An 18,633-nucleotide genomic window follows, 5' to 3' on the forward strand; every position below is an offset into this window, starting at 1 on the left:
CTATCGGCCCTATCCTGGTCCCGTATTTCCAGTAAGTTCATCTCTGATGTCGGTTCGGAAAATTTCCTTTCATGGCAGGGAATATAAAAGAAATAAAAAACATATGTCTGAACATTATTTTTTCTATTTGTTTGGCACAAGTTTCTTCATTTCCCTTAAAACCATAATCTTTGTTTTCTAGGGTTCCTTTCAGTGTATCCTTTAACCTCGTCTGGTGGTTCTTTGAGGACTTCACAAGCTGTTTTCTTCTTGCTTCTAATTTTTTCGTTTCTAAAAATTTTTTTTTTACCATAGAGCATTAATAATGGCCTGTATCCTCAGTATCTTTTCCTAAAGTGACTATGTGTGTATATTGAAGGTTTCATGAACTACATGATCTGGCGGAAAGCATTAATTTGTGTACAGAATGTAACAATATCACTAGTGTCAGCGGTGTGATGCGTCACAGTCACTAACACAGCACTTACCACAGCGGATGCATATCTGGCACGTGACTAAACAGAAGGGGGACAGGGTCATAACGTTCTTAGCCCTGACACTGTTCCATAACACTAAGGGAAAGGGGTTATTTTGGTACTTTCTGTTACGTAGAGAAAAAACGTAATGATCTATTGTACCATAATCAATACTATATCTTTCCTGAGATTTGTCCTTTGCAAAAAAAAGAAAAAAAAAACAACATAACTTGTCCATATTTGTTTAAAACATTTCACGCATGCAGATCTAGAATATCTGTTTTGTCTCAGGATCCATTAAATCTGTCTAAGCCCTTTATTGTGAACGACTGACTAAATGCCAAACTACACTATCTCACCAAACACATCCACATGTATGCTTTCTCAAGCCTTGCTGTAATTTGACAGTGTTTCTCAGTAAAAGCTAGAAATATTACTTTGTCTTGAGCGTCAAGAAATAAAAGAGGGTTTACTTAAATTGATTAATTAATTTTCTACAACTGTTTTTAAAGGAAATGAAGACTTTTTGAGTGTTTCCATGGCTATAAGCCGGGCTCTATGGTTAAGAAATACTGACCAAGGGGAGCTAAACCAGCTTAAACCGAAAGGTGCCTGGTTTACGACATTCATCTGGTTTACGGTAGCTTGACAACAAACACACGCTTTTCGGAGTTAGCGGCATTGTCGTCGGTGAAATATCTTAACGTCATCGTCAGAAGAAGTGACAAGAATCTTACATGGAAGGAAGGTCAAATGTACGAACAACGCACGCACCTAGTATCAGCCAAACCTTGTGTAATTCTCTGTCTGAAAGGCCCTTTACATGTGATTTTTTTGTCCTCTACTTCAAGCAAAGTGAAGTCGCTCGGCCTGTTCGTTATTTACGAAGGCGAAAGAAAAAACCTACACTTGCATCCGTTTCAGATTAATATTTTGATGTTGAGGCTTGTGAAGACCTAAAATCTGACATGCCGAACCGACAAGGATTTATTGCTGGGAAACAATACATAATCAGCATAAGTAGTCCACCTCTGCACAGATAGACAGGGCTTAATGGCAAAATCCATCAGCTACAACAACAACAACAACTGAAATGTCTCTGTAGACCTGTGCCAAATTAATTGGCAGATATATCATTCTGCAGACATAAGGAATATGGCCATATGCAACATTCCTAGATGGAAGCGGAGTGTCATTAGACAGCTTGACTCATTATTAATTAATAACTTCTAATTTTAAACGGAAGTATATATACATGTATGTTTTAATTGTCATTGTACTGGCCATTCTGAGAAATTACTGTATTATACCATTATTCAGTATCTGTAGTTTTTATTTACAGATTTCTTACAAGTTATATGTGGCTAGTGTATAATTCTTTTGCCTACATCTATTGTGAACAAACAACAGTCAATCTACAGACCAGTGGTCCGGGCTAGATTTTCATGACATGACCGCAGATGCTAAAGGGACTGGACATATTCTGTCAACTTATTTCTGGATTATTTTTCTTTCTTCCAACTCATTTGTAGACTTTAAAGTATCAAGATACTTGCACGAGTAAAGATATTATGACAGCATTGATGAGGGTTCCCACAATCTTTTCATTGGAGTTTCAATCCTTGAAAATCCTTGAAAGTGCTTGAGTTTTTGTAAAAGGTTTTCAAGAATGCAGAAATGTTTGAAAAACAAAAAAAAAAAACAACAACTTAGAATGGGTCTTTGAAAGTACTTGATTTTTCAGTATTAAATATCAGATTGGATGATGTTTGAAAAGAAGCAGTAAATAGCCACTAAAATAGAATCTGTTAATCAGAATATGAAGAGTGAATTTATTAGGCGGTGATTACCAGCTACCTGCAGCATGATACAATCATGACAGTAGTGTACTTTAGTCAAATTTTGACCATTACTGTGACACAAAAACTCTGACTAGTTTACTTCGCTTAATTCTCTGCCAGGTAACTGGCTACATTTCCAGGGTAACCGCGTATTGAAAGCCCTATTTAAGGTTTGTATTGGATGGTCATTGAAATTTTTACTCATGTTGATTTATTTATTTATTGTTTTATTAGACTGCTGGTTCGAGAGCAATGTCAGGAACTAAAAAATCTGCCACAAATGTGAGGAACAACATATCTCGACCACAGAGTAAAGATGGTGGATCAACAAGGGACCTTCTCAGCAGAGAGGAAGAGTACAAGTGAGCTTTGTCTGTTCTCTTATTTAATTGTTGATTTATATATTTGGTAACAAGGTATTTTCATTCACAATATTGTTCGACATAACATAATGAGGTTTGGACACCGATAACACTAACTGCCATTGGAGGCCCTGTGAGTGGAAAATTCTTGGGTACATTCCGTTCACTTCCCTGTGGCTACTGGAGGAGGTAGTGGCCACAGACATGTGATTCCACTGACCACTGGAGGAGACCAGTGGCGCCCCAAGTCTGACATCAGTGGAGTCGGTCACATCTGTTGTAGCATCTTAACTCATGCCACTTCCAGAACAATTTGTGTTCTCCGGTGGCCACTGAATCTGCCACCAATGGCGGTCAGATCGATGAATGGAACGCACCCCGATCAAATAAGTTAATCAATAATGTACATGTCTGATACACCCCTGACATAAAACTAGAGCAGCTTCAATCTAGGGTTTAACTGCATGTCTGCTACACCGCCTGACATAAAACTAGATCAACTTCAATCCAGGGCTTAACCACATGTCTGCTCCACCTTCTGACATAAAACTAGAGCAGCTTCAATCCAGGGCTTAACTGCATGTCTGCTACACCTCCTGACGTAAAACTAGACCAACTTCAATCCAGGGCTTAACTACATGTCTGCTACACCTCCTGACGTAAAACTAGACCAACTTCAATCCACGGCTTAAATGCATGTCTGCTACACCTCCTGACGTAAAACTAGACCAACTTCAATTCTGGGCTTAACTACATGTCTGATACACCTCCTGACGTAAAACTAGACCAACTTCAATCCTGGGCTTAACTACATGTCTGATACACCTCCTGACGTAAAACTAGACCAACTTCAATCCAGGGCTTAACTACATGTCTGCTACACCTCCTGACATAAAACTAGAGCAGCTTCAATCCAGGGCTTAACTACATGTCTGCTACACCTCCTGACGTAAAACTAGACCAACTTCAATCCAGGGCTTAACTACATGTCTGCTACACCTCTTCACGTAAAACTAGACCAACTTCAATCCAGGGCTTAACTACATGTCTGCTACACCCCCTGACGTAAAACTAGACCAACTTCAATCCAGGGCTTAACTACATGTCTGCTACACCCCCTGACGTAAAACTAGACCAACTTCAATCCTGGGCTTAACTACATGTCTGATACACCTCCTGACGTAAAACTAGACCAACTTCAATCCAGGGCTTAACTACATGTCTGCTACACCTCCTGACATAAAACTAGAGCAGCTTCAATCCAGGGCTTAACTACATGTCTGCTACACCTCCTGACGTAAAACTAGACCAACTTCAATCCAGGGCTTAACTACATGTCTGCTACACCTCTTCACGTAAAACTAGAGCAACTTCAATCCACGGCTTAACTACATGTCTGCTACACCTCCTGACGTAAAACTAAAGCAGCTTTAATCCAGGGCTTAACTACATGTCTGCTACACCTCCTGACATAAAACTAGAGCAGCTTCAATCTAGGGTTTAGCTACATGTCTGCTACACCTCCCGACGTAAAACTAGACCAATTTCAATCCAGACGTAAAACTAGACCAACTTCAATCCAGGGCTTAACTACATGTCTGCTACACCTCCTGACATAAAACCAGACCAACTTCAATCTAGGGTTTAGCTACATGTCTGCTACACCTCCCGACGTAAAACTAGACCAATTTCAATCCAGACGTAAAACTAGACCAACTTCAATCTAGGGCTTAACTACATGTCTGCTACACCTCCTGACGTAAAACTAGACCAACTTCAATCCAGGGCTTAACTACATGTCTGCTACACCTCCAGACGTAAAACTAGACCAACTTCAATCCAGGGCTTAACTACATGTCTGCTACACCTCCTGACGTAAAACTAGAGCAACTTCAATCCAGGGCTTAACTACATGTCTGCTACACCTCCTGACATAAAACTAGAGCATCTTCAATCCACGGCTTAACTACATGTCTGCTACACCTCCTGACATAAAACTAGAGCAACTTCAATCCACGGCTTAACTACATGTCTGCTTCACCTCCTGACGTAAAACTAGAGCAACTTCAATCCACGGCTTAACTACATGTCTGCTTCACCTCCTGATGTAAAACTAGACCAACTTCAATCCAGGGCTTAACTACATGTCTGCTACACCTCCTGACGTAAAACTAGAGCAACTTCAATCTAGGGCTTAACTACATGTCTGATACACCTCCTGACATAAAACTAGAGCATCTTCAATCCACGGCTTAACTACATGTCTGCTACACCTCCTGACATAAAACTAGAGCAACTTCAATCCACGGCTTAACTACATGTCTGCTTCACCTCCTGACGTAAAACTAGAGCAACTTCAATCCACGGCTTAACTACATGTCTGCTTCACCTCCTGATGTAAAACTAGACCAACTTCAATCCACGGCTTAACTACATGTCTGCTACACCTCCTGATGTAAAACTAGAGCAACTTCAATCCACGGCTTAACTACATGTCTGCTTCACCTCCTGACGTAAAACTAGAGCAACTTCAATCCACGGCTTAACTACATGTCTGCTTCACCTCCTGATGTAAAACTAGACCAACTTCAATCTAGGGCTTAACTACATGTCTGCTTCACCTCCTGATGTAAAACTAGAGCAACTTCAATCCACGGCTTAACTACATGTCTGCTTCACCTCCTGACGTAAAACTAGAGCAACTTCAATCCACGGCTTAACTACATGTCTGCTTCACCTCCTGATGTAAAACTAGACCAACTTCAATCTAGGGCTTAACTACATGTCTGCTACACCTCCTGACGTAAAACTAGAGCAACTTCAATCCAGGGCTTAACTACATGTCTGCTACACCTCCTGACATAAAACTAGAGCATCTTTAATCCACGGCTTAACTACATGTCTGCTACACCTCCTGACATAAAACTAGAGCAACTTCAATCCACGGCTTAACTACATGTCTGCTACATCTCCTGATGTAAAACTAGACCAACTTCAATCCAGGGCTTAACTACATGTCTGCTAAACCTCCTGACGTAAAACTAGACCAACTTCAATCCACTTAACAAAACACTTAACACCATTTAACAAACAAACAATGTTGAATGATTTATACATTTTCAGTGTTAAGGATTTACACCTCCCTAATTCTTTCATTCTTGTCATTCATGACTTGCTTAGCATTTCATTTGATAATAATGTTCATATTCTTAACTGACGTTGAGTTTTAATGGTTTATGTTTTAATCTGATCATTTGGACAATTTGAGATGAAACCGTGCGAATGGACATACGCAGTGGAAATTTCCAGGATACACTTCTATAGAGTCAAAACCATTTATATAAATGTATACGTTTTTTTTTCTTTTCACATTTCCTTTTTTTCTGATTTAATACTTGTATCGATCTGAAGAAGATGTTTAAGGGTTTGTTTGGAATGAAGGATGATATCCTGCTGGAAAAATGCAAGCTCAGAGCCAACAGTAACTTTATGACTTTGAAAAAAATTATTTCTTCTGTTAAAAATACACTTTTTGGGGGTTAACATTTAGGTTATTTACAGTGTGTGTTTACAAATTTTTTTGAGAATTGTACAGTTGTGTTACTCCTGTATTGATTTATGTTCCCCAGACGTCTGAACCAAGAATTAGAAGCAAAGACGGCTGATCTAGTTCGTGAAGCTGAAGAGGTTATGGTGAGGAATGCAGTTATCTCCCTTTGTCTGTAACATTCATCATAACAGTTAAAAAAGTCCTATTCAAATACACGGCTGAAGTGGTTCTTGAAGTTGAAGCTATAGCAAACCATGCAGTTATCTCCCTTGGTCTGTAGTATTAGGAATAAGTCTTTATATCCGACTTCACAAAACAGTTAGTCTTTCCCTGTCTCTGCCTGATTTCACCGAAGTTTGTAAATTCATTTTTTCGTAAGTAATTTAAATATTGCTTAAAGTTTAATAAAATACAATAATGTGAAGATGGGCCTCATTTACTAGAAAATGTGTTTAATGGAAATGATTCAAAAATACCACCATGTACAGTACTAACCATTTTACAACAGTTAGAATTTCCCACATAAACATGAAGTCAGTACACATGGCTTACATGTTTGTCCATGCTTACACGTAATTTGTTCACTGGCCTGCTGGATTCTGAGAGTTTTTTTAGGAAAGATGTTCAGAGGTTTGTTTTGAAGGAACTGTATTATCTTATTGGAAAAATGTAAGTTTTGATGCCAAATATAGCATTTTATGTCTTTTATTTACATAGGGACCTAGGGATTTGGAAAGGACTTGAGATCATTGACACTAATTGTATAAGGAGAGAAGGGGGCCCTCCCTGGCTTAGGGGCTTCCTGTCTGGGCATACATGGCAAGCTCTGTCAGCAGCCTGCTGATGGTCGTGGGTTTCCTCCGGGCTCTGCCCATTTTCCTCCCACCATGATACTGGCAACCATTGTCTAAGTGGAATATTCTTGAGTACGGCATAAAACACCAATCAAATCAATAAATGAGTAAATGATGAGGAAGTAACTTGATCCTCTTTCAGACAAGAGAAGAGAGCTTCATGGCCAGATCCAGGCTCCTGGACAACATCAACTCTGAAGACTTTCTCAAGTAAGCTACTAGAATTTAGCATGTCAGATTTGGGGTTTGTCTTTTTAAACAAGCTGTAATTTTACACCTTTGATTTGTCACTTTTACCATTAACATCATGCTGACTTTTGTTTGGTATGTGACACAAAATCACTGATATGAATTGGATGCTGATTTAAAGAATGAGTAACTCAAGAATTATTGGAACAAAAGTTAACCAAGTGTGGTCACCTGTAATGTGCACACCAGCCACACTCAGCAGTTTTACCTCACAAACAAGTGGAAACGCGTACCATTAGTTACATGGTTACTCAGTGATAGGATACGCTACTCTGTGGTTTCCATAATCCTCATATTGGGCGAGACATGAGGATCACTGACATGAGGATCACTGGCATGAGGATCACTGACATGAGGATCCTGACATGAGGATCACTGACATGAGGATCACTGGCACCATATATTTGCATATCCTATCACTGAGTAACCATGTAACAAATTTATCCTGCAAAGACCCATCAATTCAGTGCAGAAGACCGATGTATAGGTGAATCGTATCAGCGATGGGAACCCAACAAAGGGAGATAACCTACACACACGACACATTTGACTTCGTCCACAGGATTTTAGAACATATCTTTACCCCATGTGACTTGTTGTTGTCCAATGAAAAGCGGAGTATCTTGTCTGATACGGGATAAATAATGATATAGGGCTAAAGTTGTATTGCAGTAAAGCTGAATGCTGTTTGGTGAAAACTGCAATGGACGAGAATTAAAAAAAGCTAGTAAGAGGTTGAAATTTAAAAAAAAAAATCATACAAAAATATTCAGGCTTTAAACACCTAACCTAGATGCTTAAAATCAATTTTAAAAGGAAGGAAGAAAAAAAAATTTGAGTACTGTAATGTGCTGTAATTTGAGATTATTTAGGGTACTTAACGCACTTATGAACAGCTGGGCCTGACTTGTTTCACAAAACAGTAGTTTGGTAAATTGTTCAAGATGGTAGATCAAGTCTAGTATGACCGGCCACAATAGCACAGTTGGTAGAGCATCCACTTTGGGAGCTGTAGATCCAGGGTTAATCCTGGCTCGAGTTGCACCTAAGACCTTAAAAGAGGAAGTTGTAACTTCCTTGCTTAGCGTTCAGAATAAAGGGGATAGTGCAATGACTGGTTGACCCATATCAGTATAATGGCTCAGGCTGGGCGTCGTATTTGCCTTCGGTAAGTCGTCTCAGTGAAGCAGCACTAGATAAAAGAGCGGTGGAAATCCGTCCTGCAACAAGGAGGCACATTGCATGCACTATAAGGCTTCTTTCGTTGTCATATGACTGAAAAATTGTTAAGTACGACGTTAATCCCCATGCACTCACTCACTCAAGTCTAGTATGGAGAGTCACAAATTAGCCAAAAATTGTTCATGGAACTTGAATTGTTCAGCCAAGCTGAACAATTTTGCTTAAGGAAAAAAAAAACAGTTAAGAAGTTTTGTGAAAGTAGGCCTTGTCCCAGGATATGTAAATTTCTGTTTTCTTCTTTTTTATTTTTTTTCAGGGACTTTGAGGATGATGAATACTCAGACAACAATGGTGGAGTTGGCATTTCCCCCAAGGTAAGAACAGGATTATTCAAATGAAAACAAAACTTGAGAATTTTGTTATCTGATTTTGGTGGTGGGGTGGGTGGGGGGGATTTGCGGGCTGTGAGTTTATTATTGACTACTAATTTTTGAAGATTTATTGTCATGTGGATTACAGAGCCGATATCAGAAATATGTTATGGCCAAAATGTGTGCAATATAAAGGCATACTTTTGATGAGATATTTTGAGACCATTACTCTAAGGAACTGTACATGTGATATACGTAAGATGTTTCTGAGGCGTAGAACTACAGCATTATGTAAATTAATACCTCAGGTACACAGGTAGACTTTTGAGTTCCTAAAATGTAAAGTGGTCAGTCTTGAGAGTACGTGTGTCTGGTGACTGAAGAGGTGATTACCTGTGACTACCACAGTACTCTAAGTACATGTGTCATGTGACAGAAGAGGTGATTACCTGTGACTACCTGTGATTACCACAGTACATGTGCCATGTAACTGAAGAGGTGATTACCTGTGACTACCACAGTACTCTAAGTACGTCATGTGACAGAAGAGGTGATTACCTGTGACTACCTGTGATTACCTGTGACTACCACAGTACTCTAAGTACATGTGCCATGTAACTGAAGAGGTGATTACCTGTGACTACCACAGTACTCTAAGTACGTCATGTGACAGAAGAGGTGATTACCTGTGACTACCTGGGATTACCTGTGAAAACCACCGTACTCTAAGTACATGTGCACTGAATGATAATCTAAAACTTTCTTTGCAAGGTAATAATATGCACATTTTTAATTTGATGGAAGAGAAGAAACTACATTCTATGGATTTAGCCAATTTTAGCGCTTCGCAAAAAGTATAATTTTATCTTACAGTACCACAAATGAATGTTATGCTAAGGAGATGGAAGAGGTGAGGTACTAGTGTCATTATTGTCACAGTTTTGTTAAGATTTTGTCATGTCGGATTCTATTTTCAGCCTCCAAGTAGACCCACCTCTAACCTGTCAAATCAAAGTCGGCCACAATCAAAAACTCCGAGGACCAAAACGGGAACAAGGTTTGTATGAAAACAGGATTGTTTTACAGTGTGGGTCGTGTGTAGGAGTCTCACTTTTATATCATGTGTTGAGAACGCATTGTACCAATACACAGCTGGAGAGTCTGACATAAGTAAAGAAGATAAATGAGAAAAGCTTCAATAATGAAATGGTCATCATGAATACCAGCCAGTATTAAATTTGTCCAATTTTTTTTTTTACCCCTAGTATGATTAAAGTGTCCGCTGCAGTAACATGTGGATGTGGATGGCTTGCATGCCCCAGTGGTTATAGTGTCTGCTTTAAATTCAGGAGAGCTGTTATCAAACCCTCCTTACTTGTTGGTCATGCCATAGACTTTAAAAGTGGTAACTGTTTGGCCTCATTTGGTGCTAAGCGGTGAGAGGTTGAAACAGGGAAACAGGGCTGGTTGGACTCTTGTCAGTATTATGTTAGTGGGTGAGTTGTCATGTCTGGTGTTTTTTGGGCATGATGCAATGTCGTGTACTTCACAGCCGGCATCCTGTGGCGGCCTCTGTGGGCTCACCATACCACACGAGGAGATACATGTAGAGATATAAACACACCCTGGGTATACATGGGCTACAAAGGGACATAACTCAGTACAGGAATTCTCAGTTCCAATCTCTCAATAAGTTTCAATATGTATACGCACAAGCTTTAATCTGCACTGATTTACCCTGGCATTCTGTAAGGCGCCATTGTGTTTTTATCGACGTCACATCTCAAAACTGCCTTGTTGTTAGGGTTAGTGATATCATGTATACTTGAATTGCCTTCCCCAGGTCACGACCCAGAAGTGGGGCTAAACCATCTGGAGGAGGAGCAGAAGACGTGGCCGTCCCTGATGATATGTTTATGACAGAGTTTAAGGACTTCTCCCTCAAACATACTATATCACACATAGAAGGTCAGGCAGAACAAGGACTGCTCCCCAATGATGATGATGATGATGTTTTACCAGAGGTAGCAGCAGACATGGGCTCAGGTAATTGTGATTAGCCCAAAATATAATGCATCTCTTTATTTGGGGTTTTGCGTCATTTTTGATTTCAAATATTTTTCAAAAACAAAAATGATTTAGCATGAATGACTGGGCGTGCTCATTCTATGAAGGTCAGGTGTCAGATGTCGTAAGGCTGTATGGACATTTAACACAAAGATTTCATGCAATCCAGTTTGAGCCAAGCAGTGTCAGATCTGCGACTGTGAACCAATCTGTGTCAAGTCTGCGACTGTGAGCCAATCAGCGTCAAGTCTGAGACTGTGAGCCAATCAGTGTCAAGTCTGCGACTGTGTGAACCAATCTGTGTCAAGTCTGCGACTTTGAGCGAATCAGCGTCAAGTCTGAGACTGTGAGCCAATCAGTGTCAAATCTGCGACTGTGAGACAATCAGTGTCAAGTCTGTGACTGTAAGACAGTCCATGTCAAGTCTGCAACTGTGAGCCAATCAATACCAAATCTGCGACTGTGTGCCAATCAGTGTCAAGTCTGTAAACATTTAACATACATGAGAAGATGATTTACCTCATTCCCTAGAGTTACACAGGAGAAAGCATGTCTGTTGTTGAAATTGTCTGTGCTTTTTACCTTGTTCCCAGAGGCCACTATCAGATTTCTCAAAGCCAAGCTGAGAGTGATGCAGGAAGAGCTGGATAGGTTAGCCCAGGAATGTAGCATCAAGGTAAGTCATGTGTTGGAGGCCAAAGCCATGTGAGGTGTTGACAATGGTATAAACCACTCATCCTGGAATGGGTAATTACTGATATAATATTTCAGCCATATCCTAGCCCCAGTTTCATGAAACGTACTTACTGTTAAGTGACCTTTAGTGCACTCCATATCTCTGCAACTTTTTTATCAAGGTAGTTCAGGGCTTACTTAGCTAAGTGCACTTCAGGAAACTGGCCCCAGACAACTAAACCATGACCATTGAGGCTGCAAACCATGACCAATGATGTTGTGTGGTGACAACAGAGTATTGCAGCTGTGACTGGGGCTTTTAACTTAAGGATGAAGTTCAACTCCTAGTCCAGCCAAATCTAAAGGCACTAATACCTATATTAAACCTTGGTACCACACCAGCTGAGCCCAGCTTAGGAGGAATAGGGCCAGTGCTGGCCTTTATTTAGGGCTGATTACTTGTTCACGAATGAGTTATTGATAGAGCCTCCTATACAACATAGAACTGTTGATCAGCCATTGTTGCTCGAGTCCCCAGTGGCATGTTACATAGAACTGTTGAGCAGCCATTGTTGCTTGAGTCCAGAGTAGCATGTGACATACAACTGTTGAGTGGCCATTGTTGCTCGAGGCCCCAGTGGCATGTTACATAGAACTGCTGATCGGCCATTGTTGCTCGAGTTCCCAATGGCATGTTACATAGAACTGTTGAGTGACCATTGTAGCTTGAGTCACCAATGGCATGTTACATAGAACTGTTGAGTGACCATTGTTGCTTGAGTCACCAATGGCATGTTACACAGAACTGTTGAGTGTCCATTGTTGCTTGAGTCACCAATGGCATGTTACACAGAACTGTTGAGTGTCCATTGTTGCTTGAGTCACCAATGGCATGTTACATAGAACTCTTGAGTGACCATTGTAGCTTGAGTCACCAATGGCATGTTACACAGAACTGTTGAGTGTCCATTGTTGCTTGAGTCACCAATGGCATGTTACACAGAACTGTTGAGTGTCCATTGTTGCTTGAGTCACCAATGGCATGTTACACAGAACTGTTGAGTGACCATTGTAGCTTGAGTCACCAATGGCATGTTACATAGAACTGTTGAGTGACCATTGTTGCTTGAGTCACCAATGGCATGTTACACAGAACTGTTGAGTGGCCATTGTTGCTCGAGTCACCAATGGCATGTTACATAGAACTGTTGACTGACCATTGTTGCTTGAGTCCCCAATGGCATGTTGCATAGAACTGTTGAGCGGCCATTGTAGCTCGAGTCCCCAATGGCATGTTACATAGAACTGTTGAGTGACCATTGTAGCTTGAGTCCCCAATGGCATGTTACATAGAACTGTTGAGCAGCCATTGTCGCTCGAGTCCCCAATGGCATGTTACATAGAACTTTTGAGTGACCATTGTAACTTGAGTCCCCAATGGCATGTTACATAGAACTGTTGAGCAGCCATTGTTGCTCGAGTCCCCAATGGCATGTTACATAGAACTGCTGAGTGGCCATTGTTGCTCGAGTCCCCAATGGCATGTTACATAGAACTGCTGAGCGGCCATTGTAGCTTGAGTCCCCAATGGCATGTTACATAGAACTGTTGAGTGACCATTGTTGCTTGAGTCCCCAGTATCATGCTACACAGAAACTGTCCTGTGCTCCTAGTACATGTACATATATGCTTTTATGCCAGCATCAAAGCTGTCTCATCGTTTTATTGGCCACTAATTTAACGTACATCCATTTGTAGGATGAGAAAAACAATGCTCTATCAAGCAAAGTGAAGGAAGTAGAGGAGGAGAGGAATCGGTTACAGAGGACGAATGCAACACAGCAAACACAGATAGACAAGTACAAACACATGTCTGAGGAGGCCAAGGGGAAGTCTGACAGTCTACATAACCAGCTGACTGCAGTCAAAAAGGTGAGAGGGCGGGGGCGGGTGGGGGGGGGGGGTGAGGGGCAGTGACACACCTCACAGAGGAGAAATGGCACACAGCAAACACAGATAGACAAGTACAAACACTTGGCTGAGGAGGCCAAGGGGAAGTGTGACAGTCTACACAACCAGCTGACTGCAGTCATAAAGGTGAGAGGTCAAAGGTCAGGGAGGTGAGAGGGGCAATAAGACAGCTTACAGAGGAGAAATGCCACAAAGTAGACACAGATAGACAAGTACAAACACATGGCTGAGGAGGCCAAGGGGAAAGTCTGACAGTCTACACAACCAGCTGACTGCAGTCAAAAAGGTGAGAGGTCAGGGGTCAGGGAAGTGGATAGACAAGTACAAACACATGGCTGAGGAGGCCAAGGGGAATGTCTGACAGTCTACACAACCAGCTGACTGCAGTCAAAAAGGTGAGAGGTCAGGGAAGTGAGAGGGGCAGTGGGACAGCTTACAGAGGAGAAATGCCACAAATTAGACACAGATAGACAAGTACAAACACATGGCTGAGGAGGCCAAGGGGAAGTGTGACAGTCTACACAACCAGCTGACTGCAGTCAAAAAGGTGAGAGGTCAGGGGTGTAAGAACAATAGGCCAAAAAGCTTGCAGAATTGGCTGACAGAAGTTATAACGGTTGCAGTGAGAAGAGAGTGGGCAGTGGTAGAGAGAAAACTACTTTGTGATACCTGTGAAAGGTCAAGACTGAGATATTGCTCAGGGTTAGAATGGTAAGTAACCAGCTATCAGAGTCCTGCACCAGGTATGGTGTAGACGGCGATAAGTGCCTGGACATCCACAGATAGCCTGTGTATCACACTGACAATGGTGAAGTGCCTGGATGTCTTCTGTCTCATAGAGCCTGTGTATCACACTGACTAGGGTGAAGTGCCTGGATGTCTTCTGTCTCATATAGCCTGTGTATCACACTGACTAGGGTGAAGTGCCTGGATGTCCACAGATAGCCTGTGTATCACACTGACTAGGGTGAAGTGCCTGGATGTCTTCTGTCTCATATAGCCTGTGTATCACACTGACTAGGGTGAAGTGCCTGGATGTCTTCTGTCTCATATAGCCTGTGTATCACACTGACCAGAGCAATTGTTTTGTCAGCCATCCAACAATGTAAAAGCTAAAAGAAAAGAGAAAAGTAGACACATTTGTATTTTAATTTCAGTTAATATGGTTGTACACTGCTAATACTCCTAAGCTTTATCTTGATCTACAATGTAAAATTCCAGAGATCAAAATGAGTCATAGTTTATTTACAGGTACTGTGTTTAGGGGGAAAATGCTTATATTTTTCCAGTTGTAAACAAGAGACTTGGTCCATGCTCATTAGCTTTTATTCTCTACAGGAACTGGACAGTCTGAAGAGGTCCCAGAAACAGCAACTGACAGCACAAGGAGCGACAGAGGTTAGGTTAAACAGGGCTCTGGAGGAGGTGGACAGGTACAAGGAGGAGCTGTACAAGGCCAAGTCATCAGCCAAGGTAAGTCTGGCATGTCTGTATGTACCTGTGCCAGGTAGAAACAGTAACTGACAGCACAAGGAGCAACAGAGGTGAGGTTAAACAGGGCTGTGGAGGAGGTGAACAGGTACAAGGAGGAGCTGTACAAGGCCAAGTCATCGGCCAAGGTAAGTCTGGCATGTCTGTATGTACCTGTGCCAGGTAGAAACAGTAACTGACAGCACAAGGAGCAACAGAGGTGAGGTTAAACAGGGCTGTGGAGGAGGTGAACAGGTACAAGGAGGAGCTGTACAAGGCCAAGTCATCAGCCAAGGTAAGTCTGTCATGTCTGTATGTACCTGTGCCAGGTAGGAACAGTAACTGACAGCACAAGGAGCGACAGAGGTTAGGTTAAACAGGGCTGTGGAGGAGGTGAACAGGTACAAGGAGCAGCTGTACAAGGCCAAGTCATCAGCCAAGGTAAGTCTGTTATGTCTGTATGTACCTGTGGCAGGTAGAAACAGTAACTGACAGCACAAGGAGCGACTGAGGTTAGGTTAAACAGGGCTGTGGAGTAGGTGAACAGGTACAAGGAGGAGCTGTACAAGGCCAAGTCATCAGCCAAGGTAAGTCTGTCATGTCTGTGTGTACCTGTGCCAGGTAGAAACAGCAACTGACAGCACAAGGACCGACAGAGCTGCGGTTAGACAGCGCTGTGGAGGAGGAGAACAGGTACAAAGAGGGGCTGTACAAAGGCCAAGTCATCAGCCAAGGTAAATCTGTCATGTCTGTATGTACCTGTGCCAAGTAGAAACAGCAGTTGAAGGCTCATGGTTGAGTTGAGTATGACTCGGTGACTATAAATGTCCTTGGTGAAATGCAAGAAATGACCTCTGTCATGAGTCAAGGTCATGCATTGTGTTCAGCCAATAGTCAGCTTAGCTGTCTCATCTTCTGAAAGCATTGTGATGGAATGTACATGATTTTATGACCAATCACTGCACAAATGAGAAAGTATAGTGAGCAGTATTGTATTTTCCTTTTCTCAGGACACTACAGTACAAGAGAAGAAAAGGGTAGAGCAGCTGATAGCTGAGAATAAGCGCCTGGAAAAACAGAAAAACGAGCTCATGGCTGGGTTTAAAAAACAACTTAAACTCATTGATATTCTGAAAAGGCAGAAGGTTTGTGTACAGTACAGTGAGGTGGGGATCTAAACCTTAGGGTTTAACCTCCAGGATATTTCCTATAATTCAAAGGCTGTTATTTTCGGTTAAAGAGGTAAAAGGCAATGTTATTTTGAGTTAAAATTGTAAACGGCAATGTTATTTTCAAGAAAGTTATGAATGATGTACATGTATCTATGAAGTTTTGTGAAAATGGAGTCAGATAGCAATGTTACACAAACCAAGTAGATGTACATGTACTAGTTAGTTTTCTTGATTCGCGTTTTACGTTGTAATCAAGAATATTTTGGTAAGCATTATGTTGGGAGAAAACCGGGCAGAGCCCGGGGGAGACCATCCGCAGGTTCCTGTCAGGCCTTCCTAATGTACATATTCATGAAGGACAGGAGAGGAAGTCAGCATGAGCTGGCCCATTAGATTAAAACATTGCTCTTCCGGCATGTGGTGAAGCCAGGCCACAAGCTGGACTCTACATGTACAGCTGAATGTAGCTCCAAATTCAAGTTTATCACGGAACCCATGCCATTGAACCAGAGGCCTCTCACAAAGAGTCTCAGCTAAAACTCTTGTGGTTTCCTAGCTAAGTACATTGTAAGTTTTTTTTACCCAATTCTCTTGTACATATGTTTTCATGTATATGTTTGATTTGTTTTCAGATGCATATAGAAGCAGCAAAGATGTTGTCATTTTCAGAAGAAGAGTTTGTCAAGGCTTTGGAATGGGGAAATTAGACGAAAATTTGTGCTTTCTACTTCTGGACTCCAGAAGAATGGTTTAGTGTCAACAGAGAAAGTATAATGAAGAGCCTGGTTAATTGAGCACAGAAGTTTCAGGGGCTGATGTAGAATGGAGAAACTGAACTGAAATATATGTGGTTTGCTGACTACAGAAGGTTCAGGAGCTGACCAAGACTTTAGAATGGAGAAACTGAACTGAAATATATGTGGTTTGCTGACTACAGAAGCTTCAGAAACTGACCTTAGATTGGAGAAATTGAACTGAAATATGTGTTTTTCACTGATTACAGAAGCTTCACAGTCATTGGTTTGTGAAGTCCTTGGATTTTGGAAAAACTTGACCGCTAAAAGCTTGATTGAAAATGGATTTGCAGTATTTCTTTGAGTATTCTGAAAGAAGTTTGCAGATTTGCCAAGAATTCTAGAATGTCAGTATCCATATCCATCCACCTACTTGTTTGTATCCTGAAGTTAACTCCAGATGTTAACATGAGATTGAATACGAATGATTTCAAACCTCAGGAAGCGGAATGTAGTGTTGTTATCTGGCCTGCTTGTCTGTCTTTTCCATTCATCCTACATTCCAAACTTAAGTCAATGCTCCCTGAGAATCCCTGTCGTTTCTATGAACAGAGATCAAGGGTTATATGTGTTGAAGTTTTAAGAACCCTGTTTTCTTGACCTTTTACCACACTGTCCTACATACTGTACATCCTATAGTCTTCTGTCATCCTAGCGTCTTCTGTCATCCTATGTTCTTCTGTCATCCTAGCGTCTTCTGTCATCCTACAGTCTTCTGTCATCCTAGCGTCTTCTGTCATCCTACAGTCTTCTGTCATCCTAGCGTCTTCTGTCATCCTATGGTCTTCTGTCATCCTAGCGTCTTCTGTCATCCTAGCGTCTTCTGTCATCCTATGGTCTTCTGTCATCCTAGCGTCTTCTGTCATCCTAGCGTCTTCTGTCATCCTACAGTCTTCTGTCATCCTAGCGTCTTCTGTCATAATAACGTCTTCTCTCATCCTACAGTCTTCTCTCATCCTACAGTCTTCTGTTATCCTAGCGTCTTCTGTCATCCTATGGTCTTCTGTCATCCTACAGTCTTCTGTCATCCTAGCGTCTTCTGTCATCCTAACGTCTTCTCTCATCCTACAGTCTTCTGTCATCCTAGCGTCTTCTGTCATCCTACCATCTTTTGTCGCCCTAGCCTCTTTCGTCGCCTTAGCGTCTTAAGTCATCCCCGGGTCTTCTGTCATCCTATGATCTTGTGTCATCCTGTGGTCTTTTCTCCTCCTCTCACTTTTATGGTTTCAAATAGGTTTAATCCTCTAATAACAAAGGGAGTTAATTAATGATGTATGGCTTAAATATTTTGCTGCATTTGAGGGGGAAAAGGGTCATGCAAACCAAACATCATTAAACCAAAATTGTTGTCACCGATCACTTCCAATCCTGATCGGGAATTGGTAATTCGGAAATGTGAATAAGATTATATCGTAAAATGGAATCCATATTGGATTTCCCTAAAGTGGTTGTGACTGCGGAATATTGCACTGCGCTGTGTGTAGCACTCTGTTCAAACATACACTTTGCCCTTGCAGCTGTAGTCTAGCGAGTGACATCGAATTTAAATGAGCATTGTGCTATTTTATTGAGTGATACGTTGAAACCAACTGGTTACGCTTGTCGCCAACTCGGACAGTA

General features: G+C 41.5%; 1 protein-coding gene across 1 annotated transcript; it reads left to right on the forward strand.

The window, feature by feature from the left end:
• Positions 1–1,105: 1,105 nt before the first annotated feature.
• Positions 1,106–17,358, forward strand: LOC135462852 (testis-expressed protein 9-like). Its single transcript, XM_064740138.1, has 12 exons — positions 1,106–1,210; positions 2,531–2,658; positions 6,288–6,351; positions 7,205–7,272; positions 8,810–8,867; positions 9,842–9,921; positions 10,708–10,910; positions 11,525–11,607; positions 13,365–13,538; positions 14,916–15,050; positions 16,058–16,192; positions 16,852–17,358. Exons 1-12 carry the CDS (start codon positions 1,193–1,195, stop codon positions 16,924–16,926), a joined length of 1,221 nt encoding a protein of 406 aa, XP_064596208.1. The 5' UTR covers positions 1,106–1,192; the 3' UTR covers positions 16,927–17,358.
• The last annotated feature ends 1,275 nt before the right edge of the window (positions 17,359–18,633 follow it).

The sequence above is a fragment of the Liolophura sinensis genome, chromosome 2 (assembly GCF_032854445.1).
Source record: "Liolophura sinensis isolate JHLJ2023 chromosome 2, CUHK_Ljap_v2, whole genome shotgun sequence".
Lineage (NCBI taxonomy): Eukaryota > Metazoa > Mollusca > Polyplacophora > Chitonida > Chitonidae > Liolophura > Liolophura sinensis.

Coding starts and splice junctions, on each gene's coding strand:
- LOC135462852 (XM_064740138.1), top strand. Junction 7,273..8,809: donor AACTCTGAAGACTTTCTCAA/GTAAGCTACTAG, acceptor ATTTTTTTTCAG/GGACTTTGAGGATGATGAAT. Junction 11,608..13,364: donor CCCAGGAATGTAGCATCAAG/GTAAGTCATGTG, acceptor ATCCATTTGTAG/GATGAGAAAAACAATGCTCT.